At 45.4% G+C, this 26,617-nt stretch overlaps 1 protein-coding gene across 1 annotated transcript in view; it reads right to left on the bottom strand.

Moving 5' to 3' along the window:
- LOC139047488 (dehydrogenase/reductase SDR family member 7-like) overlaps positions 1–21,215 on the bottom strand; it is a 28,795-nt gene extending 7,580 nt beyond the window's left edge. The window contains exons 1-2 of the mRNA XM_070521297.1: positions 20,894–21,215; positions 16,445–16,594 (exon numbers count right to left, since the gene is read on the bottom strand). Coding sequence (XP_070377398.1) covers positions 16,445–16,594; positions 20,894–21,029 — 286 coding nt within the window. The 5' untranslated portion in view covers positions 21,030–21,215. The remainder of the gene's footprint in view (positions 1–16,444; positions 16,595–20,893) is intronic.
- Positions 21,216–26,617: the final 5,402 nt, after the last annotated feature.

Genomic DNA, 26,617 nt, shown 5'->3' with positions numbered 1-26,617 from the left:
TACACAGGGACAATAAAAAATGTACAATACTCGTCTCACCATGATCGACTGTGGACGTTAATGCGACCACCACTCGAGCAATGTATACCTACACACTGTATTTATGAAGTAACCTTTATTGAACATCTGTATAAGTTGTTTAGGAAATTCCGCTGTGACGGCTACATGCGACACAATCCGGTGGAGTCACACTTTGCTACAGTACTCGCCTGGCAAGGCCTCCCACAAACATGGCGGCATGCCGACGACTGTGCAAAGCCGATGCAGTGATGACGGTGTAATGATGAAGAAGGAATGACAATGATGAATATTTTGAAGGGGCAGCGCAAAAAGACGATGACAGAAGGCAGGAACACACAGGACAGCGCTGTCCTGTGTGTTCCTGCCTTCTGTCATCGTCTTTTTGCGCTGCCCCTTCAAGATGTTCAACCAGTACCAACTCGCCCAAATGTCGATCCTTCTACAGTATATGACAATGATGGGTCGACGAAGGTCGTATAACGGACGACGGCATGATCACAACGGGATGACGTTAGTGAAGTAATGACATATTCGTAATACGAAAGCATGACGATCGATGGCATGAAGACAATGGTAAGAAGACGACTGTGTGACGAGGATGGCGTGAAGAGAGCTGGATGACGAAGTCAGAATGAAGACGACGGAAGGAACGTGAGGCCCTCACGACGACGCTATTACAACGAAATCATCACGACGACTGTACGACAGCGATGCAATGGCGACGATGGCTTGAGAATTAAGGCATGAGGACGTTTGAACGACGCCGAACGTGCGACGACAGTGGCGTGTCGTCGACTGAACCACGAGTCCTGTGAACCACGGTCCTCAGCATCAGTTGTATGTTGAAATAAACTTGATTTGATTTGATTTGATGATGGCGTGACAACGACGGTATGACAAGAGTTGGAAGACGAAGCAGAAGTTACGACGATGGCACGACCATGACGTCATGATGACGACGGTATGACAAAGGACGAATGATAGCTCCTGTCTGACGGCGACGCAGTGTCGACGATGGCGGGACAACGGCGGCATAAGCACCATTGAACGACGGCAGCGCGATTACGAGAGAATGACAAAAAAGGATTGGTGCGTGCGTATTGAATGGGGGCGGTGGCACGATGATGACGCGATTACGGCCTACTACAATGGGATGACGTCATTGAAGTGACGACGATGGGGCTGCTGAAGACGACGGCACGAAGACAGGGGTATGACTAGAACTGAGCAAAAATTACGGTCGATGGACGAAAGTCGCATGACGAAGCTGGAATGACGATGGTGGGAAAACCACGGTGGCATCCCGACGGCAGTGTGACAAAGAACGCATGACGAGTGCATAGCCACGATGGCGTGAAGACGACGAAATGACGAGAGTTGGATGACAAAGCTGGACTGAAGACGATATATCGACGGCGACGGCATCACGGCCACGAGTACGCACTCAGTGCTGTAACGCAAATTCGGCCGCTGGTTGGCGCAAAAGGCGCGACCACGCGTAGGCATAAGGAAAGTTGGATGACGAACCTGGAATGACGACAATGCAATGAATCACCACGACATCAAGACTACGAGCACACACATAGGCATCCAAGCTGGTAAACAGCCTGGACCAGTATACATCTGCGTAAGATTAGATAGATAGATAGATAGATAGATAGATAGATAGATAGATAGATAGATAGATAGATAGATAGATAGATAGATAGATAGATAGATAGATAGATAGATAGATAGATAGATAGATAGATAGATAGATAGATAGATAGATAGATAGATAGATAGATAGATAGATAGATAGATAGATAGATAGATAGATAGATAGATAGATAGATAGATAGATAGATAGATAGATAGATAGATAGATAGATAGATAGATAGATAGATAGATAGATAGATAGATAGATAGATAGATCCAAAACGGCTGCAGTAGGCAAAAATGCTATTCGCATTAATAAACCGAAGCATCAGGGCAAAACCAGGGCCTCCTCGCATTGTGTAGATGACTTTTGAACAAACTAATTATGTATTTTAAATACTAGCCTTAGTGTTAATAGACCTCGCTATAGCCTAGTTCCGACCACCAGTACCTTTTCCTCGCTGCTTGTTCTCGTCTCTTGGCGAGAATTACTTTCATTCCAGATGTCTCCAATATTTTCGACGTTTCTTTCTGGTCAATTCAGATCTCGATATACGGCCGGTTACCACCGTGGATGCGAGCCATGTGTCAAAAAATCAGCCTCAGGAACCAGGAATATTTTCATCATACGTCTACATTACAGTTCTAGTCTCACGCTCCACAATTTAAATCTAGTTTGGCTTTACTACTAAGCATACGAAAAACCGCCTGCTTCTTGGCCAATCCCCCATAGTGGATATGCGCCACTGTCTGGGACACAAGACAAGACAAGACAAGACAAGACGGAAGAGAGGGAAGAAGAACAAGTAGAGCCCGCGGAGCGCGCGCACAGCGGCCGCCGTTCTAGGGAATGCCGATATATCACAAGGATCTGCATCTACGTATACTTCTTGGCCAATCCCCAAGAGCGGATACGTGTCACTGACATCCAGGCTCTACATCTGCTACATCTACATCTAGATCAACATCAGCATCAGCGAAGGACTACATGCGGCAGGCCCGCGTAATGCCGGAGACAACTGCAGCCGCGGACGCAACTTCCACGACAACTTTCGTCACGGCTTCGCAGTTGCACAGCGTTTTCCAGCATGGCCAGCAGTTAGCGGGCCCCGTGGAACCCGAGGTGCAGCCACGAATGAGCCCTCCGGTAGTGCTGCTAGACCGCGAGGGCCAGTACGGGGTCATCACCGCGCTGGGCGTCTCCATCGTGGGGCTCACCTGCGTCCTGGTCTACACGCTCGACAGGTACGGCAAGCTGAAGAAGAACGTCGAGGAAGAGCGTAACTACATCGTGCACCGCTGGACCAAAGCCGACAAGCTCAGCGGTGGCGAGCAGGTGGCGGCCGCTGGCGGCACCGGGACGAGCGATGACGGCTCGGTCAGCGTCGAGATTTCGTTGCCGCCGGCGAATGGGTCTTGCGTCGACGCGGGATCGCCGCTCGGAGTAGGACGCAATGCCAGCGACTTTGGTTCTGTTGTGTGGAATTTCAGCAACGCGTTCTTGGTTGCGGGCAAGCAGGAGCGGTCCGGCATGGCCGCGGCTCGGCTACACCAATGGAACACTACGATTGTGGACACTGGCAGTGGCGGCGACAGCTAGCCATCCGGAGCGTACCACAACCGTGCAAGAGCACTACATCCACCGTGGTACTTCAGTAGTACAGTCACCGTTGCTACCAGCGTCAGCTGGAACGGGACATGTCTTCACTGCATAACGACTGTTGATTGAACGTCACAGCGCAATCTCGGGCGCAAGCGCGAATATGGACTCGTACAGAGAAACGAACACGTCGACAACACGTCCTGTGGGACGTCTCGCTAGTACCGATGGCTTTCTCAGTTCTTGTATATCATCGCGCTATTGTTCTGAGTCGCTTTTCACCTGCACATTCGTATGTACTTTCCGTGCGTTCTTGAGTGGCGTATTTGTTTTCTTTTATACTTGGGGTCAATTAAATTCTTGCAGTATCGTTTCAGCTGTCGCTTTCTGCGCTGCCTCGGCTCCGCTCTCGCGGAGACTTTGCAAGTGAAGGCCACGTGTCATGTACTCTTCATGTTGAATAACTTTGCACGATCATACAAAATATAATTCGAGGCACGTATGCTGATGCCAGATTATTGGATATGCGAAATATTAATCAATGTTGTTGTGATAACTGTGCACCTTCCTATGATAACCTTCCTTGCGTATTTGTTCAAGGAGAATAAACTTCAATTCAATTCTATTCAATTCAATACACGCAGTAAGGAGAATATGTGGTCGAGTTTCTTGGCAATCATGCGCACTTCCGATGGAAAATCGAGAGATGGAAGCACACGACAAGACCCTTTTTAACCCTTTTCAACGCCAATATTCTTTGTCTACTTGACCGTCTTGAGCATATATATATATATATATATATATATATATATATATATATATATATATATATATATATATATATATATATATATATATATTGTAAGCACTATTAACGTACTTCGTCGTTTTCATTTGTACAGAGCCATCATCATCTTCCCTGTTCTTCAAGCGTGAGCTGGGGCGTTGCCTTCTTTTGGCATAAACAGCGCTGGACAACTTGATCGGTCTCGGTATTATAAAGTGGTGGAGTTACGTCAAGACCCCGACGTCCTCTCGCGTTCCTGTCCTCCCTGGAGCTCCGTTCCGGTCGCCGCCTGCGCCCAGCTACCCCTACAACAATGGACACTTCCAACCCCGGCCCTTCCGGCACCGCTAACCCTACGGTTACGGTGCGCGTTCTTTCAGGTCTTTTAGATTACCGTACGGAAACGCAAATGTAAAGAAGAAGTTATGAAACAGGGCGCCGTCTGGTGCCTCCCCTTACAAAAATGACTTTAGACTATATATAGAAAGTCTATAGACTTCTTATAGACGACCTTTCCTTTCTATAGATTTGGCCTTTTGTTGATACAAAGTCTGTAGACTGTCTATAGACGAAAGTCGATAAAGTTTCTATTTCTTTTTGTCTATACGCAGTCTATAGACGGTCTATAGAAAAAAGTCGATAAGGTGTTTGCTCTTTTTTGCCTACTTCCCCTCTATGGACTACCTATAGACGAAAGTCGATACAGCTTCTATCTATTTTTGTCCATACTTTGTCTATAGACTTTCTATAGACGAAAGTCAATAAGGTTTCTATTTCTTTTGTCTACTCGCAGTCTATAGACAGTTTATAGAAAAAAGTCGATAAGGAGTATGTTTCTTTATTGTATCCTTCCCCTCTATGGACTACCTATAGACAAAAATGGATTACGGTCTCTATCTATTTTTGTCCATACTCTGTCTATAGACTCTCTATATTAGACATTTAATAATAATAGTCGGCTAAGGTTTCTATTTCTTTTTCTCTCCTGGTGTATTGAATGTCTATATAAGAAAGTCGATAATATGTAATGCCGAGTTCCCGTACTCCCCGGCCTCTGCGAAGGCGATGATATGGCACTGGTTCATGCGCGACCGGCACCGCGTGCAACCCCGGCGCGGCGGGCAAACCGTGCAGACTGCTAGTCGTCATTCGGTGCAGCTGCACCGAACGAGGATCGCGGCGGAACAGGCAACGTCCGAGTCACAAAGGTCTTCCAGGCACCCGAAGGCCCTAATCCTGGCTGCTTCCCGGACGTACACTTCGCGAGACCAGCTGGTGAAGGTCAGATGGTGATGATGTGGCAAAGGTGGTGAATAAGTCGCGAAAGCCGGCAGACCAGGTGGTGAATTCACCACCTGGTCTGCCTCTGAGTTGTCGTGGTATTGCATGTCTATAGATTAACAATAGACAAACATCGTTAATCTGGGCCCAACCCGTGTACGCTGTAACCAAGCGCAGGTACCGGTGGATAATACGTAGCTGCGTTTGATATAAGCCACTGAAGTTGTATACTGCTGAGATTGCTGTAGAGCCTATTTGTAGACATTAGTATACACATAGTGTATACCTCCGCATTTGTTGACCACATGATATGATCTACGTAGTCGGTCTCGGCAATCCCAAGACAGTCTTCACAGTTGTCGCATCACTTTTGCGGCAGTAGAATAAAGAAAGCAAAACGCCGATCCAATTGTTATAATAGTAGTTATGAACGCCAGCTTCAGCTACAAGTGGATTCCAAACAGGCATCGAGCTAACAGCAAGGACACTCGTAATGTTTGTAGCTGACAACGCGGACTTTGTGAATGTGCGATGAACCGATGTCGCGCATGTGGTGTTCGCGTTGTGTGTCGTCCGATTCTCGGATACTTTTCACATTTTCTTCATACCTCGGCTGCGTCACTAACATAGGGCGGTTTTTTGTTGACTGATATCCTGCACTATAAACCCATCAAAGTTTCTCATTTACTTAAAATAGGTGCCAAATTATCAGAGCCCACCCAGTATTTCGCCGGCGGTATGCCTGGGCAGCCACGCATATGAGTACCTCAATGCTGTACTGATTGCTTTGACCTATCACCAGAACAGAAAATTAGCACTAACATACGTGTGGGCATCACATTTGGTGGTACGCTGGAAGATATGCTACAAGTACGCTGTATTACTAATCGACGCTGGCAATAATGCGTCTGAAACGTTTGAAGGGCCCTGTAATGGCTTTTACAAACAGCGCATTCAAGTTAGCGTTCCAGTCTCATACGATAGCCCACAGCGTTTGTCATACAACCTGCCAGCGCATTTCCTTCGTCCACGAAAAAAGATGAATAATGGTGATAAAGATGAAAAAGCCACCCGTTCCGGCGCGCATGGCGCGCCGAGAGAGAGCGAAAAAAAAAATGAAGGAGGAAAAGGCGCTCACACTCCTCCGAGCGCGCGCGCTCGCGCGCGCGGAGCTCCTGCGCATGCGCGGAGATTTTGCGCATGCGCGGCGGTGCGCCATTTCAACGAGTGCGCCAAGCACGTATACGGTTGTACCGGTGTGCGGTGTCTGCCTGAGCGTTGGTGTCTGTGTATGCGTGTCATCTTTGTGGCATCACACGTCAACTACACTGAACGGTAAGCTTTAGCAAAGATGTTTTGCGTCAATAGCTCATGATTATGTGAGCGCATTTCGTAGCGCGAAGCGGCTGCATGTAGCGCAGGCGACTCGGGTATAGTGTCGGTTTGTCGTTGACATAGTTTCATAACGCGCTCTTGTTCTCGCTTCTACTATACGGAATGTTTTACGGCGAGCGATCGCTCGGGCTTGTTGATTTTCGCATAATAGTTTAGGTGCGTAAAGAAGGAAGCTACACCATGTATTAACTTGATATTGAGCTACCACTAAGCGGATTGTGTATGTTGGGCAGCCAGTGTGGCAGATCTCATTTCGTGGCGCTTGATCCGGCCGCGATGAATGCTGCGCCGCATGTGTAGTGAAATTCTCGTGACACGCTTTACGTATATATCTCGAAATTGTGTTAGCATCAAGAATGTTCTGACAGACATGTATAGTTGAATAACTGCTAACGTACTCGGATGAAAGGCCGTGTTTGCGGGGCATGCATCAGCAGTGTGTGCACTGCCGTTTTCGCATTGTTTTTAAGGTAGCAGTATTTTTAAGGTTTCTGGCAACCAATCTAAATAATTTTGGGAAGTTACAGCAAGCAAAACACGAGACTTGAAGAAATGTCAAGCGAAAATCTCTAGATTCACCCAATCTATTTATATGCAACCACAAACGCTTTTCGAGCATGAAACCTGCGATAAGCTCAGTCACTCGCAGCTTCGCAACTTAGCCGAAAAAATTGGAGCACAATAAATTAGTCGCTCCGGGAAGCACCTTTACACGTTTCAGACTGAAGGCATTGTGTTTGACGGTAGTTGGAAGATTTGTTTTTTGTCTCTTTTTTAAACAGTTTAGCAGCAGAAGTTATCTTTCGAGCTATATGAAAAGCGTTAAGCGCCTTTCGATGCTTCGGGGTTATGCAGTTTAGGTGCTCTTAATCTCTAGGCAGCTGCTGGCGCAGATTCGCATTGTGCCAGTCGTGCACGGTATGAAGCCCTTGTCGTGCGCAATAAGTGTTCCGGTTTTCATTACTGTTGCATGTAGTGCCGTCATCTTGGACAGACTGCATACTATATGCGCTGTACAAAAGAATAAAGAGCCAGATTATCAATTTGGTGGTCTTTTCTTAGTAGATAACGCACAGATTATTCAAATAATTCAGTGGACATTGCATTTGTTCTACCCTTATTAACACACCTAAGAGATCGTAACATGTTTTAGTTGATAAGTGATTTGATCAGTACGCCCCCATTCATGCGCATTCTACTGAAAGTGTGGCAAATGTATTCATCTCGAAGTATGAGAAAAGAGACAATGCAGACTGTTCTAAGCGGAAATAAATTGCAAATGTTAACGTGATTGTTCAAAACTGCAGTCAGTATGCTGAGCATGTTCGATCGGCACGGGCACATTGCTTTAACACTTGAAAAATGTGCACAGTCCAGCAGGGTATCTTTGTTTCAACAATTATTATTATAGGAATCGTTTGGGATTCTCACATTTCTTTCGTTTTTATGAGTACACTGTGTGTCACATGAACCTGTCTTGAAACGAAGCGTACCGTTGCTAACACCGGCTACCATTATGGTTGTCTAACTGCTTATCATACTATAATATAACGAAACATCATAATGGTACTGATTAATATTGCCATGTAGTCTTTAGTCATAGGTAAACAAAGTTAACTAGAGGCATAAGTGGTGAGAGCAAATTATATAGAAAACTACTATTGAACCGTAAAAATAACTCATTGTATGAGTTTTCCCTCAAATTGTTGCATTTGTTTTACGCGTGTCTCTGTCTTCCGTGCTGTACTCGTGTGGCCATCAATTACGAACTTGCCGAAGCCCTTGTCAGCTTTATTAAACAAGGGATTCAAGTCGGTTGCATCTAATACTACATGTTAAGTGACTGACGTGTTATTCGTTTTATCTAAATATTATGGACTGGCACTACTTGGCAAGCATTAAACCATAGTATTTTTTATTGCACTTAAGCTGCAGGCGCAATAGATTGCTAGAAAATTTTCATGAAAACAGCCAGGAAAGGCTTGGAAAAAGATCGGGAAACTTTAAATTGGCCACATAGGTATGCTGTCTTGTTACATGTCAAAGTTTCCAGAAAGTCTCTGTGTTAAATATATTTTTAAAACGTTTCACTTCATAAAAATTGAAGGAAATTGGTTCTATTTATTGAAAAAAAAGAAAGTTAAGCAGACTGACAAGGCATTTCTTACTCAATACGTTTTTTTTTTGCGTTAACTAAACGTCCTGAACCTCGATAGCCTAGAAAAAATTTTCATCTTTCAAAGCACCTTAAATAATTTACTGTGATAGAATTCATTCGAACTATACTATCAGTTCTGTTTCCTAGGAGGTGCATATCTGTCGTGCCATGACACAAATGCTCGTGTGGTATTTCGGGTGCTCATGTGGTATACCTAACTTGGAAACCTGTTAGCATGCCCAAGAGGCCTCATTACCTGCAAGAAATTAAGGTACCATATCAATACAATCAACCCATCCGCCATCTGTTGAAGTTATGGCCAATTACCCATTCATTTAAAAGTATGAGAAATACATTTCAATGTGTACTAAGCAAAATAAATTACAATCTTAGGCATGACACTGGGAATATTCCAGTCACGTCTCCTGAAAACATCCCTCTGCACGGGCATACTTAACTACCAGCCAAAAGAACTGCACAGACAGCCCAACTGGGTAACGTTTCCGCAATAAATATAGGGACCATTTGGGATAAGTACATTAATGCATCATATGTGAACTTGTCATAAAAGGGAACATACTGTTGCTGACACGAGCAGCAGTTGTGACTGTTTAATTGTTCCCCATACCATGCAATAGAACATTGCATAAAGGTACTGATTTGTATTGACAAGCAGCCATTAGTCATAGTTAAACCGCATTAAGTATTGACTTAGATGGTTTGAGTAAATATATTCAGCTGCTTAATGAACACACAAAGAATACACATCTGTTATTTTTGCCTCATATTGCTGCATGTACTTATTTGCAGCATACACCTGCAGCACCTTTGGGACTAATGACACAAAGGTCAAGGCCAGCCTGGCGACCATGCTTGCCAAGGAGTAGTGTAAATATTTAATCTGTTTCCATAATAGCATAAAACAAGAATTTAAGGAATTCATGTATTATATCGAGCAATAAAAACGGTTAATGTATTGCCGGTGCATTTGTTTTATTTTTTGCACTGCATGATTCAGCACCATATAAATTATTTCTGTTTATGCAACATATATGAAAGTACAGCTGGTTCAGGAGCTTTATTAATCTACTAACGGTAATGCATAAGTGCAGATGAAAAGGAACAGGTGCACATGCATAATATCTGCATTCCATGCATTTCATATCTATAAAATGAAATGAAATACATTCAAAACGTTTTGCTACCGCATGTAATGAAAAATGTGAACTAACTTGTAGATAGCCGCTATGGAGTTATGGCCTTACACACTCTTTGTAGACTTGTCTATAAAATGTCTGTGTCTAGAGTGTCTATAAATTAATGAAAATGCATGTTTGTTGGCAAGTGTATGCAGAATGTCATAGAAAAAAGTGTATTGGATTATAAAGTTCTGTTTTTGTAGACTGAAGTCTATAGAATGCCTATAGTATATATACATTTGTCTGTAGACATTCCATAGACTTCAGTCTACAAAAGTAGAATTGTAAGCCTATACACTTGCCCATAGACATTATGCAGACAACTGTCTACAAACATGAATTTTAATTAATCCATTGCTTAAATGATATTGCGCGACATAAAAAACGACACGGACGTGAAAGAAGACGACACACCAAGCGCAAACTTTCAACTAAGTTTATTGTGCCACTGCGTCATTTTATACATGGCATGCACGTAAGTCGCGCATGCGCTTACACGGAAATGAAGTGCGAAATCATGTAACATGGTTACGTGTCGTGTGATGCCGCGTCCAAGTAACGTAATTCTTTTTCTGTGAGAGCTAGAGACGGGAAGCTGACACACGCATCACCCAATTTCGCGATCATCTGTGCTTCAGATATCTCACGGATGAGCTGCGTGCTGCCACGGGAAACAATCGTACATTGATCCTCAAGAGGTTTGCACCCATGATCGCGACAGTGGATCGCAAAGAACTCAGAATCTGTGATTGAATTCTTGAAGTCACATTCTGACCGTGGTCTTCAGGCGTTTTCCATTGATGTAAAGGATCTTTATTATTCCTTGCCGCATAGAAGCGTACTGTCCTGTGTTGAGCAATGTATAGATAAGTATGGTGCTGTTTCCTTCCAGAATGAGGCCGGCATGTCTTGCAGTCAATTTTTAGAACTTTTACAGATTTATCTTAATTCCACCTTTATCACTTGGGATAACCAATGTTTTTTGCAGAAGAGCGGAGTTTGTATTGGCTCTTGCATTGCTCCCATTCTTAGTGACTTGTTTTTATCTTGTTTAGACCATGACATTTCTTTACAAGTGCAAGGCACTGCAGTTTTTAAAACATTTAGATACGTTGATGACTTTTTAATTTTCATTGACTGCTCTTCTGATGCCTTCATTCTGGAAGCTAAGAAAGCGTTAGAAACGTTTCAGAAGTGCTTAGCCCCCTTCAAACTACTCATGAGATGCCGCCAGATAGGTCTCTTCGTTTTCTTGATCTTCGCCTGAATTTTCAGGACTGCCACACGTGTTGGTCGTACGAGCCGCGAGCCAACAAACAACTTCTGCCGTATACGTCCGCACATTCTAAGCTTGTTAAGCGGGCCATTGTCAGTTTGTGCTTCAAGAATGCCCTTAGCAAGTCTTGCTGCCATGTTGTGGACGTAAGCTTAGAAGCGCAAACTTTACGGTTGTCCTTGGCTGGATATCCCAGGGTGGTGCTAGTGTCTGTCGCGGAACGCATCTTAAGAGAAGCGCGATCCAGTACGCAAAAGTCAGTTGCCGATGCCCCTCCTGGCACACGCCCTAAAGTTAGTGTCATACCTTACATGCACGGGATTTCCCACAACTTGAAAAAGATTGCCCAAAGAGCGAATGTAAGAGTTGTTTTTTCTGCTCCCGACAAGCTCGGCAGGCTTTGCAGGCTGACGGATCCAAATGCCGTCCCTTCCGATAAATGCAGAAAGCATCACCGAAAAAAGTTTGTCGAGTGTGTACACCGGGTGGTGTACAGCCTTCCGCTTTCTTGTGGCAAGAAATACATAGGACAAACTGGGCGTTGCCTCAATGATCGGCTCCGTGAGCACAGCAACAATGTTAAAAACGGCTCTGGCGGTTTCTTGGCGATCCACTGTCGCGATCATGGGTGCAAACCTCTTGAGGATCAATGTACGATTGTTTCCCGTGGCAGCACGCAGCTCATCCGTGAGATATCTGAAGCACAGATGATCGCGAAATTGGGTGATGCGTGTGTCAGCTTCCTGTCTCTAGCTCTCACAGAAAAAGAATTACGTTACTTGGACGCGGCATCACACGACACGTAACCATGTTACATGATTTCGCACTTCATTTCCGTGTAAGCGCATGCGCGATTTACGTGCGTGCCATGTATAAAATGACGCAGTGGCACAATAAACTTAGTTTTTTTTTTTTTTTAATATATGGGGTTTTACGTGCCAAAACCACTTTCTGATTATGAGGCACGCCGTAGTGGGGGACTCCGGAAATTTTGACCACCTGGGGTTCTTTAACGTGCACCTAAATCTAAGTACACGGGTGTTTTCGCATTTCGCCCCCATCGAAATGCGGCCGCCGTGGCCGGGATTCGATCCCGCGACCTCGTGCTCAGCAGCCTAACACCAATTATAAACTTAGTTGAAAGTTTGCGCTTGGTGTGTCGTCTTCTTTCACTTCCGTGTCCTTTTTTATGTCGCGCAATATCATTTAAGCAATGGATTACCAACTTGCCCGGAATGCTGCTCTCATTAATTAATCCATAGACACTCTAGACTCAAGACTTTTTATAGACTAGTCCATAAAAAGTGTATGGCCATAAGTCTATAGGCAATCTATAAACAGTCTATAGACTTAGACTTTTTATAGACTAGTCTATAAAAAGTGTATGGCCATAAGTCTACATACAGTCTATAGACTGTGTATAGACAGTCTATAGACTCAGACTTTTTATAGACTAGTCTATAAAAAGTGTGCGGCCATAAGTCTATAGACTGTCTATAGACTAGTCTAAAGAAATGTCTATAGACAGTCTATAAACTTAGACTTTTTATAGACCAGTCTATAAAAAGTGTGCGGCCATAAATCTATAGACTGTCTATAGACCAGTCTAAAGAAATGACTATAGACAGTCTATAGATTTCTTAGACAAATGTCTATGGACTGTCTATGGACTTTGTATAAAAATTTTTGTAAGGGTCCTGCCAAACCTATCCGAGCCAAGACTATCCATTAGCAACAATCCTGCTGTTGCTATGTGGACGCGTCTCGTTAGGCCTACGGGCGCCAGAATCACCGAACGAGCTCAGAAAATGGTTGCGCGATGCGCTCATAACTAACCCTTCAGGTGAGTTTAGAGAAGGCGAAAGCTAATTACAATAGTTACTGGCAATCAACGCGAGTGAGAGCGCAGCCATCACGAGAATTCACGCTGAAGTGGGAGCCATGGGTGCCGCCATGTTCGACAACGCTATTTCTTAGCGTCCGTAAACATTACGAACGTTAAACTTACCAAATAACATACGTTATCATAGCGCACGTAAACCACAGAAATCCAATAACGTTCCAAGCATGCTCAGTGAGGAAGACGCTATTTCTTCACGTGCGTAATGCGTTTACGCTCGGTCGCAAACGCTTAACTAAAACTGTCTATTTACAGTGAAGCTGTTAGCCTCTCGTTGGTCTGCACATTTCGTGTCGTCCTCCGGGGACATGGCAAAATATTGACCGATCCCGGCATTGCAGTAACGCCGGGACGTCCCGCAGTAGAAGTAAAGCAGGCTTTTCGCACTCAGCAAAGTGGAGCGAAATTACATACGTTCTTTGGAGTCACTCATACAACATGCAGAGCAGCATTCTTTTCAATAAAGAACAAGTTCAATGTAAGCAACCAAACCACATAATTGATGATAAGGCGCTCATGATAACAACGCGATAAACGTAGCGCTCCCCGCATACGTTTCCCGGTAAAGTTTACTGTTGCGCAAAGTGCCGCGGCGATGGCAGCTTGAGACGTGGGGAGTGACGTCACTAGCTTTTCCTATATAATATAGCCAGCCTAGCAACTGATGTGATTGTTGTTGCAGCATCGCTGTGGGTAGGCAACGCATAATTAGAACTCCCTAGGAGCAGCGTGAATACGAGGAACGGCAAAGAAAGTAAGAAATGGCAATACGACCAGCGGCGGCGTGCTGTGAAAATTGCCAATACACACATTACTCTAAAGCAAAAATAATGAGCCATTCCGCTCTGTGAAGATGGATGACCAGCGGAGCTGTTTAGTACACGGCACAGAGGTGATACACAATTTCAATCATCGTTACGAAAAGTACGCAGACACATTTATTTATGTACATTTGCGTGGGGGAATATATATATACATATATAAATATAGTCATATCATAAGAAGCCAACAAACACTGACACCAAGGACAACATAGGGGAAATTACTTGTGCTTGATGAATGAAATAAAGAAACGATAAATTAATGGAAATATAAAGTGGATGAAAAAACAACTTGCTGCAGGTGGGAACCGAACCCACAACCTTCGCATTTCGCGTGCGATGCTCTACCAGGAAACAGCGCCGCGGTAGCTCAATTGGCAGAGCATCGCACCCGAAATGCGAAGGTTGTGGGTTCGGTTCCCACCAGCGCAAGATGTTTTTTCATACACTTTATATTTCCATTAATTTATCGTTTCTTTATTTCATTTATCAAGCACAAGTAATTTCCCCTATCTTGTCCTTGGTGTTTGTTGGCTTCTTATATGACTAATAAAAATCGGGCCCCTCGGTTAACCCCCTTTCTTCTCGTTTATATATATATATAGCCTCTGCATTACGAGAGGGATGAGCCAGTGTATTTTTTGCTTGCTTAGAGGAGTATGAGCCATTGCTGATGACGATAGTTTTTGGTGACGCAGAACAAGAATACACGCAAGCCTTGCCATGACCAGCTTCGCTGTAAAGAATTGTTACCCCCCCCCAGCAGATGTAGCAGTGGTTTTCAGCAGCTTCGCTGGACATCCGCTTTCACAGGACCGCAATGGCGAGTCATTTTCTCTTAATTCCAGCTAAAATATCGGGTATCTCCGTATTGCTCTCTCTCTGATGGACACCACACTCTTCCTGTCAATTAAAGTTACGCCTAACATTTTTCGTTCCATCACTCTTTGCGGGGTCCTTAACTTATTCTCGAGCTCCTTTATTAACCTCCAAGTTCCTGCCCCGTGTGTTACCACCGACAGAATGAAATGATCGTACACTTTTCTTTTCAACGACAATGGTAATCCACCAATCAGGATGTGATAATGCCTGCCGTATGAATTCCAACCCATTTTTATTCTTCTGTAAATTTCCTTCTCATGATCAGGGTTTCCTGTGAGTAATTGACCTAGATTAATTGACCTGTCCGGACTCTAGAGGCTGAATGGCGATCGTGAATTCTTGTTCCGTAGCCAGGCTATTGAACATGACCTTTGTCTTCTGCATGTTAATCTTCTACGCCACTCTTACACTTTCTTGGTTAAGATCCTCAATCACTTGTAAATCTTCGCCAGTGCTGCTGAACAGGACAATGCCATCTGCAAACCAAAGGTTCCTGAGATATTCACGATCGATCCTTGCATGTAAGCCTTCAGTCTAAATTATTATTATTATTATTATTATTATTATTATTATTATTATTATTATTATTATTATTATTATTATTATTATATTTGAAGACGTATATACATTTCGCAGGAAAGAGAAAGCGAGGAGCAGGCTGGCAACTGCCACCAGAAACAACGCTGGCCTACTCTTCAGAAAGGAGGGGACACAAACAAAGCAATAGAATATGGGAAGAAGGGGAAGGAAGAGGGTAGAAAGAGCAAGAGGACAAATGTCAAAGAACAGAGCAGAACACACACAGTGCAGGTCACGCGCAGTAGGGCGAGCCACTGCAGGTCGCGTTATTAAAGAATATTGAGGTAGAAGGAATAGTCTTCGAGGTCTTCTCATTTGAAAACCGAAATATGCTACAAACGTAAACCTAAAATAGTTACTTCTAGACAAGTAAGGAGAGAGCGATGAGCCTGATCCCTTGGATACTTCTTCTGAGTATGCAGTGAATAGCATTGGAGAGATTGCGTCTCCTTGTCTGACCCCATTTTTGATAGGTAGGTAGATAGACTCAAAACGCCCGAAGTAGCAAAGGGTACTAATCGCATAAAAGTGTTTTGTGCAGGCAGTGCCCAGCCGTAACCGATGAATAGGGTCTTCTATATTTCATTTAAAGGTAACGGAACGTTGAATTGAATAGGCGTATGAATACCAAAATTCCAAAGAATTGTTTCTTCCTCGCCATGCGGGCTTCCATCGAGCACTGTACGGATGGTACACCGTTTCTTAAACCTCGGAGGTCAAGCTGAACAGCGCTGAGCACATTGCAACGTGCAGAAGTGGTATGCGGAAGCATACCACTTCTGCATACCTCGCATACCATAACTGCATCCATACCATATACCATACCATAGCATACCACACAAGCATACCATATCTGCATCCATCACGTTGACCATGGTGTCGTACGCTCAGGCAATGTCACCTTACCTACGAGCGTGTACTTGACGTCTTCGACGGCCTGCTCGTCGACGTCGGAGAGGACAACTTTAACGCCATGAGAGGCGAGTTCGAGTGCCGTCGCACGGCCCAGGCCGCTCCCAGCGCCGGTGATCCACGCTACCTGGCGCCTGAGGGTTGCTGCGTCAGAAGCAAGCAACACGCGGTTATTCGCCGCGAATGATAACAGTCTATGCTTACACTACCGCGCTACCACATACAGAAGTACTGAAGAAATTTAACTAGCATTCTCAACTACTGCTCACGTACATAAGGAATCAACGAGCACCTCGCGTACCTTTTCAGAGCTTAAATTTATCCTGAAATTGTTATTGAAACGAGAATCATGAAACTATAGCAGTTGCGTTGTTTCGTCTTACCATGACCGCTGTACTACAAGCGTGACTGCCCTCTACGAAATAGGAGTGAATCCTTCAAGCTACGAGCACATTACAAAGCTTACTATATATAGAACTCGAGCTTCACAGGCCTCGCTTAAGTTCGTTTGCCCTTAAAGCCCCCTCCCTCACCCTTTCCCCTCCCCATCTGCGAGACGTTCACGGCTCAACATTGTCTGAACACTAACCAGTTAACCTTGCACCAACCAACTATCCGCCGTGCTGGGGCTGCGCATATTGACCACAGAACTATTTTCGAAAAATGCACGGGCATTAGCGATACTGTTGAACCACTTACATTGGCGGAGACGTCGGACGTTATGCGGCTGTGTATTTGACGTGCGGAGACTTAGGCGCGAAAAGTCGACAAAGACAGAAAGTAAACAACCTGACAAGACAGCTGTGTAACAACTAGACCTTCATTTCTTAAGAATGGGTTAAAGCAAAAAAGAAAACATGAAACAATGAAAGCGCATTCGGATTGCCCGCAAGTTGTATTGCATTGTTATGCAGTGCAGGGGCACAAGTTGCCTTACAGAGGCATAGAACCATGACGAGAATATTTAGTGGAAAAATGTGATTAAGTAAAAAAAGCGACTGACTGCTGCCTCTTGTTGTGATCTAAAAAGTAGATCCTCGAGATTTTTTCTTCGTTCTTTCGTTTTTCGTTTTCTTGCTTCAACCCATTCCTCTGAAGAAAAAAAAATTGTTCATTTGTTATAGCTTTGTGCCGCGTGGTCTCCTGTCAGTCCTTGTCTATTTTTCCCGCTCAAAATTTCAACACCAGTGCTTGCTAACTCGATCAGTTTAGCCTTCTGTATATGGCACGTGTTATACAGCTATGTACCACGCTATGCAGGACTTTTCGCGTAATTAAAACCAAACTTTGCAAATTCACTGGTATGCCATGCACGAATAAGATCAATCTTATACTGTTCCTAGTGGCCTTGAGTTGTTCAGACTATTTGAAGTGGGACTATTTAAGAAATTATTAGCTTTAATTATGCAAAATACCATTTATTTCAGAGAATATGTTATATTTGAAAGGATGGAGAGCATGCTCAGACCATTACGTTATCTTTGGCGTGGTTCTTTTTTGCGGGGCTATGAAGAAAGCGCGCTAAGAATGAAAAAAAAAAGATTACGTGACTGCGCTCTTGCGTACTGTTGCTTTTTTTATGACATTTTAAAGATATGACGGTGAAGCTCAGAACAATGTGAGAACGGACTCAATTGCTCGCATCTTGCATTTAAGGTAACTGCTTCAGTACGTACTGCTGAGGTAATACGGAATTCAGATTCAGTTAATGACGCCACGCGATACAACAATTCCAGCCCCCCCCCCCCCCTGCTAAAGTGTGATGTGTGAGGAGAATCAAGTTTCCCGTAGTTATAATAACACCTTTACTTGCGCCAGCTAGGAACGGCCTACCGGTGCCGTACAATTAGTGCAAATCGACTATTGCAGGCGATTGCGCCTAGTGGCAGGCAACTTGAATTCATTGTTCTGGCGACACTCACGTGATCTTATCGCTACACTCACGTTGTCATTCACTCATGTATCTACACGCCCGTATCTTTTAATTTCTCTTTGTATTCCATGCCCCGCCACTTTTCCCCTTCTTTGACTCATAGACTTTGACGGAGCTCTACATCGCTACAGTTACAACGATGTAGCGACGATTTTCTGTCTCCATCGAATGCCTCAGGCTGTAGTGTAGAACAAGCGACCTTAGCGCACTGGAAATGTTCCTGACGTCTGGTGTGGCGATAATATAGCTGATATTTGATAGCGAGGGTACGTGACAGACGCGTTCGAGAATGAGTGAGTGATTCAGTGAGTGAGTGAGTGAGTGAGTGGGTGAGTGAGTGAGTGAGTGAGTGAGTGAGTGAGTGAGTGAGTGAGTGAGTGAGTGAGTGAGTGAGTGAGTGAGTGAGTGAGTGAGTGAGTGAGTGAGTGAGTGAGTGAGTGAGTGAGTGAGTGAGTGAGTGAGTGAGTGAGTGAGTGAGTGAGTGAGTGAGTGAGTGAGTGAGTGAGTGAGTGAGTGAGTGAGTGAGTGAGTGAGTGAGTGAGTGAGTGAGTGAGTGAGTGAGTGAGTGAGTGAGTGTGCGAGTGAGTGAGTGAGTAAAAAAAGGACAGAGTGTTTTCAATTTTGTACATAGTTATTCGGGAGCGCATTTCTCTCTTTAAGCAACGGATATTTCATAATCCCAAATAAGCACACTTATGTGATTCGGTCACCTCTGAATGGTCTAACTGCAACAGCAGCAGACTGTCGCCGCAGACACTGCGTTCTTAAAAGACAAGTATTTGCGAGGCACACAACATCGTCGCCCCGCGCTACTGTGTCGCTTGCTTTGGCCTCCGAAGTATATGAACAGATCTCACCACTCTCACCCGCCGTGGTTGCTCAGTGGCTATGGTGTTGGGCTGCTGAGCACGAGGTCGCGGTATCGAATCCCGGCCACGGCGGCCGCATTTCGATGGGGGCGAAATGCGAAAACACCCGGGTACTTAGATTTAGCTGCACGTTGAAGAACCCCAAGGGGTCAAAACTTCCGGAGTCCTCCACTACGGCGTGCCTCATAATCAGAAAGTGGTTTTGGCACGTAAAACCCCAAATATTATTATTATTATCACCACTCTCAGGGCATGCGCGACGCGTAAAACGTCGTACAAATTGCAAGGCGCCAAAGCCATGCAGTACCTCAGTGCTTAGAGGGTCTAACTACCTACTGTTCATCACTGCAAGGGTGCGAGTTCGAATTGTGAACTTAACCTGTAAAGTAATTAATTATTTGTGATTTATTTTCTGAACTATCCGATTCTGAAACTTCGCTGCAGTGTATCAGAGGCATTATTCTTCTATTCATAAGCTTTCCGCTTTCTCGCGCTTAATTAAATCAGAATTTTTGAAATGCGAAAATCAGCGTATGAAAAACAATACGCCGGGAAAAACGATACGCCATGTTTTTTTTCTCTCTCCATTGAAGGAAGGGTTCAAATTTTCGGTCGGCATGACCCCGCTTCGCTGAGCACCGCCGCGTCGGATCACCGGCTGCATACGGCGTCCTACTGCTGAAACACGATGTCGGGGGTTCGACTCCCGAACGCGGCGACCGCACTTCAGTGGATGCGGAACGCCAAAAAAAGCGCTCGTGCACTTTTATTCGGGTACACTTTAGAGAAACTTCAAGTGGTAAAAAAAATAGTAATAATAACGCGGACCCTTCCACTGCCACGCCCCTCATACCTTCAGGTTTTTTGAGTAGTTAAATAAGCCACGAATCTATCGCCGCTCGCCGACCGAGTCCTTTTCACCACGCTATGGTCCTGATGCGCCAAAACAAAACAAGAAAAATGGACCCGTACGCGTCGACGACGGCGGGAGCTATAGAGAAGTGCGCATTTAAAAAGGAGATTAAAAAAATGGCTGTGGCTTAGGTAAGGTTAAGCCCAGGATGCGAAGCATACTAGCCTTTATTTTAGTTGTTGAACCACTGTTTAGCCTGGTGAACTGCTGTTGCTTGGCTATATTTGGTTCGGCTAGACGAAGAAACAACTCATGCATTACTTCTTCGCCTTCAAGAGTGGAACGCGACAGCGTTCCCGTCGACCCGCCAAGGGGTGTAAGACAATGGGCTACAGGGCAGCGACTACGCGCCCCGCATTGGACGCGGTGAGCGTCGAGCAAAGCAGCGTTCGGCGCGGCAACGAAATGTGCGCCTGAGCAAGAGACGCACGCCTTAGAAACAGCGCGTTTCTAAGGCAACACCGCATTCACTAGAGGCGCTTTTGTACCGCTTTGAAGCGTTGTACTCGTGGCTCAGTGGTAGCGTCTCCGTCCCACACTCCGGAGACCCTGGTTCGATTCCCACCCAGCCCGTCTTGCAAGAGTTGAGCCAAAGCCACTTCTCCTCTGTCGTGACGTCACGGTGTCACGTGATTTCATGGTCACCGCCGCGCCTGAGGAGCTGGGTTGAGCCCTCGTAATATGCTTCGCATAAAAACGAGAGTGGGAAAAGGACAAGGCTGGCTCACCCGGCGAGGTGCCGAAGTGCTCGGCAAAGATGAGGCTCCAGCAGGCATCGGCGTAGTAGCGAAACCAGTAGGCGACAGCAGCAGCGAGGGCGGCGACGCCCAGTGCGGCGATGCCGAGGGCCGCACAGCACAGCATGATGGCCACAGCAGCCGGCGCACGACCACGAGCAGCGAGGGTTAGACTGGCACGCGCGCACAAAAAGCCGCGCTGCACAGCCGACGACGCGTTATCGGAGTCCGCAATGACCTGAGGGTCACGGCTCACTCATTCCTTATCTCCCAGCCACTCGCTCTTACTCTCGGGCCCGCCAAGCCGTTTCTTTTTTCCTTTTTTTTTTTATCAGCCAGTTGCCGGCTTCAAAGTGCGAGCGTGCGCTGTTTCAAGCGCTTTGTTTTCCGCTGAACCGCAGCCCAGCAGCTGTTGTTTTAGCCACGCGTCGATTCATCGCAGGCCCGTTTCCTCTCGCCCCGTAGCTTGTTCGTCTGGGTGCAACGTGCTACTTGTACCGATATCGCTGGCGCGCGCGCTCGTTCGGAGTCGTGAAAGTTTGCGGACCACGAAGTCGGAGGAAAAGCTTGATATTTGCGCAGCCTGCATCCACGGCGCGGTTCATCGGGATTTTCCTGGGCATTCTAAATAAGAGTTATGTCTGCCTTTGGAGCTGCAAACAATAGTAGTCGTGTTGCGGGCTCGTTGTTTTCTTTCTTGAAAAGCCTGCGCTCGAGATTTTCGTAGAACGTCAATTTACGCTATGACACACCGATAAACGCGCATGTCGTTCGGGACATGCAGAAGTAGCGGGCTCGCAGCGTTATTGAAAGCAACGGCGTGCAGGGCAGGTGACGATAATTGCTCGCGAATTCGAGATAAGCCCCATAGTGTCCGACGTTTCTTTAACATAGTGATGCACGGTTTCGCTGACTGCGCTCACAAGATATGTTGGAAAATTCTGTTTTCTGAGCTCCTGCGAACCGTATACAAGCGACGCCGGCTGTAAATGAAGGTTCGTGGTCGATAGGGGGTTTCCGTCGATTGGCCTGCATGCCTTGCATCAGACATAATTAACGCAATTTGAAGACTAGCAGGATATTAAGTGCAAGCGTGCAACAATTAGTTACATTTTTCTTGTTCCACATATATTCCGGCAGGGATTTAATGATCATCGAATTAATTCAAATTCAAATGCTCATCACAAGCCAAACGCGTTTCTTTTGTGAGGCTAACTGTTTAGTGTCCGGCATCTCCTAGAATATTATTAACTTTTCGTGTCTCACTCAAATGCTTTGGGACCAGCCACTGCAACCTGTACCTCGCCAACGGGTGGTGAATGACGTCAGAAGCTTGTGAATATGACGTGATTGGTTAGAGCGTCGTGGCAATTAAATACCAGCTGGAAACAACGGAAATTAGGCACACTGGCGACTTATACCACGTAGTCAGAGGGTCTTGTGATCGTGTTATTTACTTCGTATGTGATTTTATCTGGCACTTAATAAGGACTGCATCTTGATCATGTATCAGGGCGAAAAGGGAAGGTGGGGTTGCCGCTGGTTCCTGTGTTTGCTCGAATGTCGCAATTTGTTGCTCAAAGTACAGAAAACGTCGCTTTAAAAGGGAGCTTTATCTCGGGGGCTCCTATCTAAATACACGGGAACGAAAAAAATCGTTTGTCTCGGTTACCAATGCACCAATTTGAAGAGGTTTGTTGCATTAAAAAAAAGGCTAGAGTCTAGCGGCTGCAGGAAGAAGAAGAAGAAACTTTATTAATGAATGGTCTGGCAGTTTTTGTTGTGGTGGCCTCAGGTGGCGGCTACCCGCCGTGGTTGCTCAGTGGCTATGGTGTTAGGCTGCTGAGCACGAGGTCGCGGGATCGAATCCCGGCCACGGCGGCCGCATTTCGATGAGGGCGAAATGCGAAAACACCCGTGTACTTAGATGTAAGTGCACGTTAAATAACCCCAGGTGGTCGAAATTTCCGGAGTCCCCCACTACGGCGTGCCTCACAATCAGAAAGTGGTTTTGGCACGTAAAACCCCATAATTCAATTTCTCAGGTGGCGGCTCGAAGTCCTTGGACTCGTGCGGCATCTTCGGCTTGCCGGACGGCCCGAGCTGGTCTGCCAACTCCAAACTTTTGAGGACCGCCTCCCAGGGGTGGCGACGCCTATGGAGAAGGTCCCCGGTGGCTCAGCCGGGGTGGCGTCGGGAAGAAGCGACTTTGAGGCCTCCCGTACTCTGGCAACGGCCGCGGTTATGGACGCGTTGCGAACGGAGGTGGTTTCATTACCGCGGTTGCCGGCCCATTCCCAGAGCATGTGTCGCAGCGTTGCTCTCTGTCCGCAAGCTTTACGCGCATCTGTTGGATATAAACCCGGGTAGCAGTGATGTAAGGCGGCGGGGCTAGTGTAGGTGTGTGTATGGAGCAAGCGCAATGTTACGGCCTAGTTCCTGTTTTAATTATCGTGCGGTGGCGGGAATTTGCGTCTTTCGAGTCTGTAGTGTTGGGTGAGGTCCCTGAACGTGGCTAGGCGATCGCCCCACGCCCACCGTGAGTTTTGTGGCTGCATTTCTCTCGTAGCGGTCCCAATCCGGCAGATCCCATGCCTCGCTCTCTGGGGCGGAGGCGGCGTCCACAGAATCTGCGGCAGCGGATTTTTTTTATTGAGGCCATCACCCTTTTTTTAATGAAAAGTATAAAAATGTCAAAAAAGGCAAACTAATAAGTTTACAACTCTCTAAATCGGCAGTGAACGACGATGTCACGGCTCTGTAAATTTCACCTAACAATACATCGAAAGCAGACAAAATTGATGCGTTCTACGTGTAACCACATCACCACTCTCAAAAACATCGCTAATTTGCGAGTAAGTCTTCTGCGAAACCCTCATGACATTGTAACACTGTCACAAAGGGTGCATATTCATACACCAATGTTGTGCGCTTTAGACGTTGTAGTCCAGTGCTTCTCAAAGTGCAGGTGATGTGCCCCAAATGGATCATTACCCTTTTTGAGGGGGTCATGGAGAGTCCAACTGTAGGTACGTTCTGCTTGACGGTACCGAGATGAATCTTCCATCTCTACGCCTTCACTCTCTCAACGTAGTTTTCTTTTTCTTTCTTTTCTTTTTCAAGGGTAATACGAGCATAGATATGTATATCTCCCCTGAAATGAGGACGCTCTAATAAAGTTCCTGTCACTGTCACTGTCCCCTGAAATGATGTCTGTTACACAGAGTGTATATTAGTTTCGGCCACAAGATGGACGGCGAAGCCGCAAGACAAATGGCATTCCAAACTTTCGGCCGCCACAAAGAAAACTTCACCGAACATGGTTCTCCCAAGCGCACCAGGCTCTGTCGCATATGGCCACATAATGGCAGTGTGCTCTTTGTGGATCTTCGCCTGTCGCTTTGCAATGATCGCTTGTGCTGGAATTACGAGCCACGAGCAAACGATCCTCCCCCCCCCCTCCTCCATACTTTCACGCCACTCAACACATCGTAAATTACTAAGAGGACATGTAAATCTTCGTTTCAAGACTTCCCTAAAAGACGCTGGGCCACAACCTGGTTGTTTCCGGTTTCGGCCAACAAATAATGAGGCCGGTTGACGCAGGCAGTGGCCTAGCCAGAAATTTCGTTCGGGGGGGGGGGGGGGGGGGGCTCACATTGCAGCTCGGCCTCCTCCATAAGGGGAAGCTTTAGCTCGGGTGCTTCTATCTAAATACATGTAGAAGGAGAATTCGTTTTTCTCGGCAATCACCGCACCAAATTTGACGAAGCTTGTTGCATTTATAAAAAAAAACTTAAATGCAAGTGACTGTTTGTTTTGAATTTTTCATTTAGGTTGTCTACTCTTTATTAAACATTGGTAAAAATCACCAATTTTCAGTAAACGAAACTATCAAGTTTAATACTCTGTAACTCAACAATGAAAAACGGTATCACAATTCTGTGAATTGCATATAATAGCAAATCTACCACGGGAAAAGTTGATGTGTTACATATGAATTTCAAAACATCTTGTATTATGGAAATATGGCTTTCGCAGAACCCTTGAACACTACGTAACCAATTCACGTGAGATACAAATTGACACACCAAATTTGTCCGCTTTGACCGTTATAGTAGATGGTTGAAGTAGTAAAGGCAAGGCGCAGAGCACCAGGACTCAAGAAGAAGAACACAAACTACAGGGCGCCGGTCCTGTCGTTTGTGTTCTTCTTCTTGAGTCCTGGTCTTCTGCGCCTTGCCTTCACTGCTTCAAGCATGAACCAACTAGCCCAAGCAAGTGTTTTACTTGAGTGTAGTAGATGGTGTTTACAGAAGAGCGATATGTGTTCTTGATGCAGAGCTATTAGTTTGTCAACGTCGTGCTTCCATTATTTTCGAGCTCCCGAATTTCTCAAAATATTTTAAACAAAATTCAGGCCCTAAATCAAAATTCCGCTTTCTACAGACACTAGAATTAAACTTTCTCTCTAAAATGCAACAAATGTTATTAGAGGCGGTCCAGAGGTTATCTCAGAAAAGCGTTTCTGCTTTTTAAATGTATTTGAATAGGCCGCGTCGGAGTTGGGCCCGAGCTAAAGCTTCCTCTTAAACAACTTGCTGAGGGATAAAATACATAAATGACTGCATTGCCATTGCCAAAGACGCTGCAAACGAATTGTTGAACGCTGCACACTGTCAAAAAAAGTAAAATATGTATTATTTTTCATAAAGGAATTACCCGTATGTGCCAAAAATTGTGCCCAATATAACTGACATCAATGCTTCCATGTTTTGTCTATTTAACAAGTAAAGGAAATATCACACGAACTTTAGAACTATATCAATTCGAAACCAGCTAAGAAGTGCATGCCACTGATACGAAAAATGTAAAGGCCATGAAATGAACAAGTTGAGAATAAATGTGTTAATGAATCTTTGTCATGAAAGAACCTTGTTGACATTCTTGTACACATGCAACGGCCAGCGAAAAATCTCAATGACGCTGTCATTTGTTCCAACGTATTACGCAGGAGCAGCTGTCACCAGTCGTGTATCGTGAGTAATTGCACCAAAAATATAGTAGCAACACAGAGCACGTATAGAAAGCAGGAGTTCTGCAAAATATGCGAGGAAAAGTCAAATGAAAATGAGCCAATGCGAATATATGACAAACGGGGTACTTTATTTAAAAGTAGCCTCCATGAGCATTTAGACATTTGTCCCATCGTCTAACGAGTCGTGTGATTCCCGCCTCATTAAGCTCCTTGGGTTGCTGCTTCAAAAAGCCTACAACTGACTCTTTCACGTCATTGTCCGACACGAATCTGGTTCCCTTGAGCTGTCTTTTCGGTTGCCCCAAAATGTGGAAGTCGCAAGGCGACCGGTCTGAGCTGTATGGCGGATGTTGCAGCGTTTCGCACTTGAACTTTGCCAGTTTTGTATCAAACACATAAGCGACATGGGGACGGCATTGTCGTGGAACAAGATGACCCCATCCGTCAATTTTCCACGTAGCTTGTTCTTGATTGGGACACGCAGCCGGATCAGCTGCGTGTCCCGAAAAGAATGTATAGTCTCTCAAGATTTAGCAAATTCTATGAGTAATAGCCCCTGACGATCGAAAAAAAAAAGTCAACAACGCCTTTCGGCCGGAATGACGGCCTTTCCTTTCTTTGGGAGTGGTGAATAGGAATGTTTCCACTGTAAGCTTTGCCGTCGTGTTTTAGGCTCG

Source organism: Dermacentor albipictus, chromosome 7 (genome assembly GCF_038994185.2).
Source record: "Dermacentor albipictus isolate Rhodes 1998 colony chromosome 7, USDA_Dalb.pri_finalv2, whole genome shotgun sequence".
Classification (NCBI taxonomy): domain Eukaryota; kingdom Metazoa; phylum Arthropoda; class Arachnida; order Ixodida; family Ixodidae; genus Dermacentor; species Dermacentor albipictus.
Note: the sequence above shows the minus strand (reverse complement) of the source record. Positions and strands in the feature narration are given on the sequence as shown.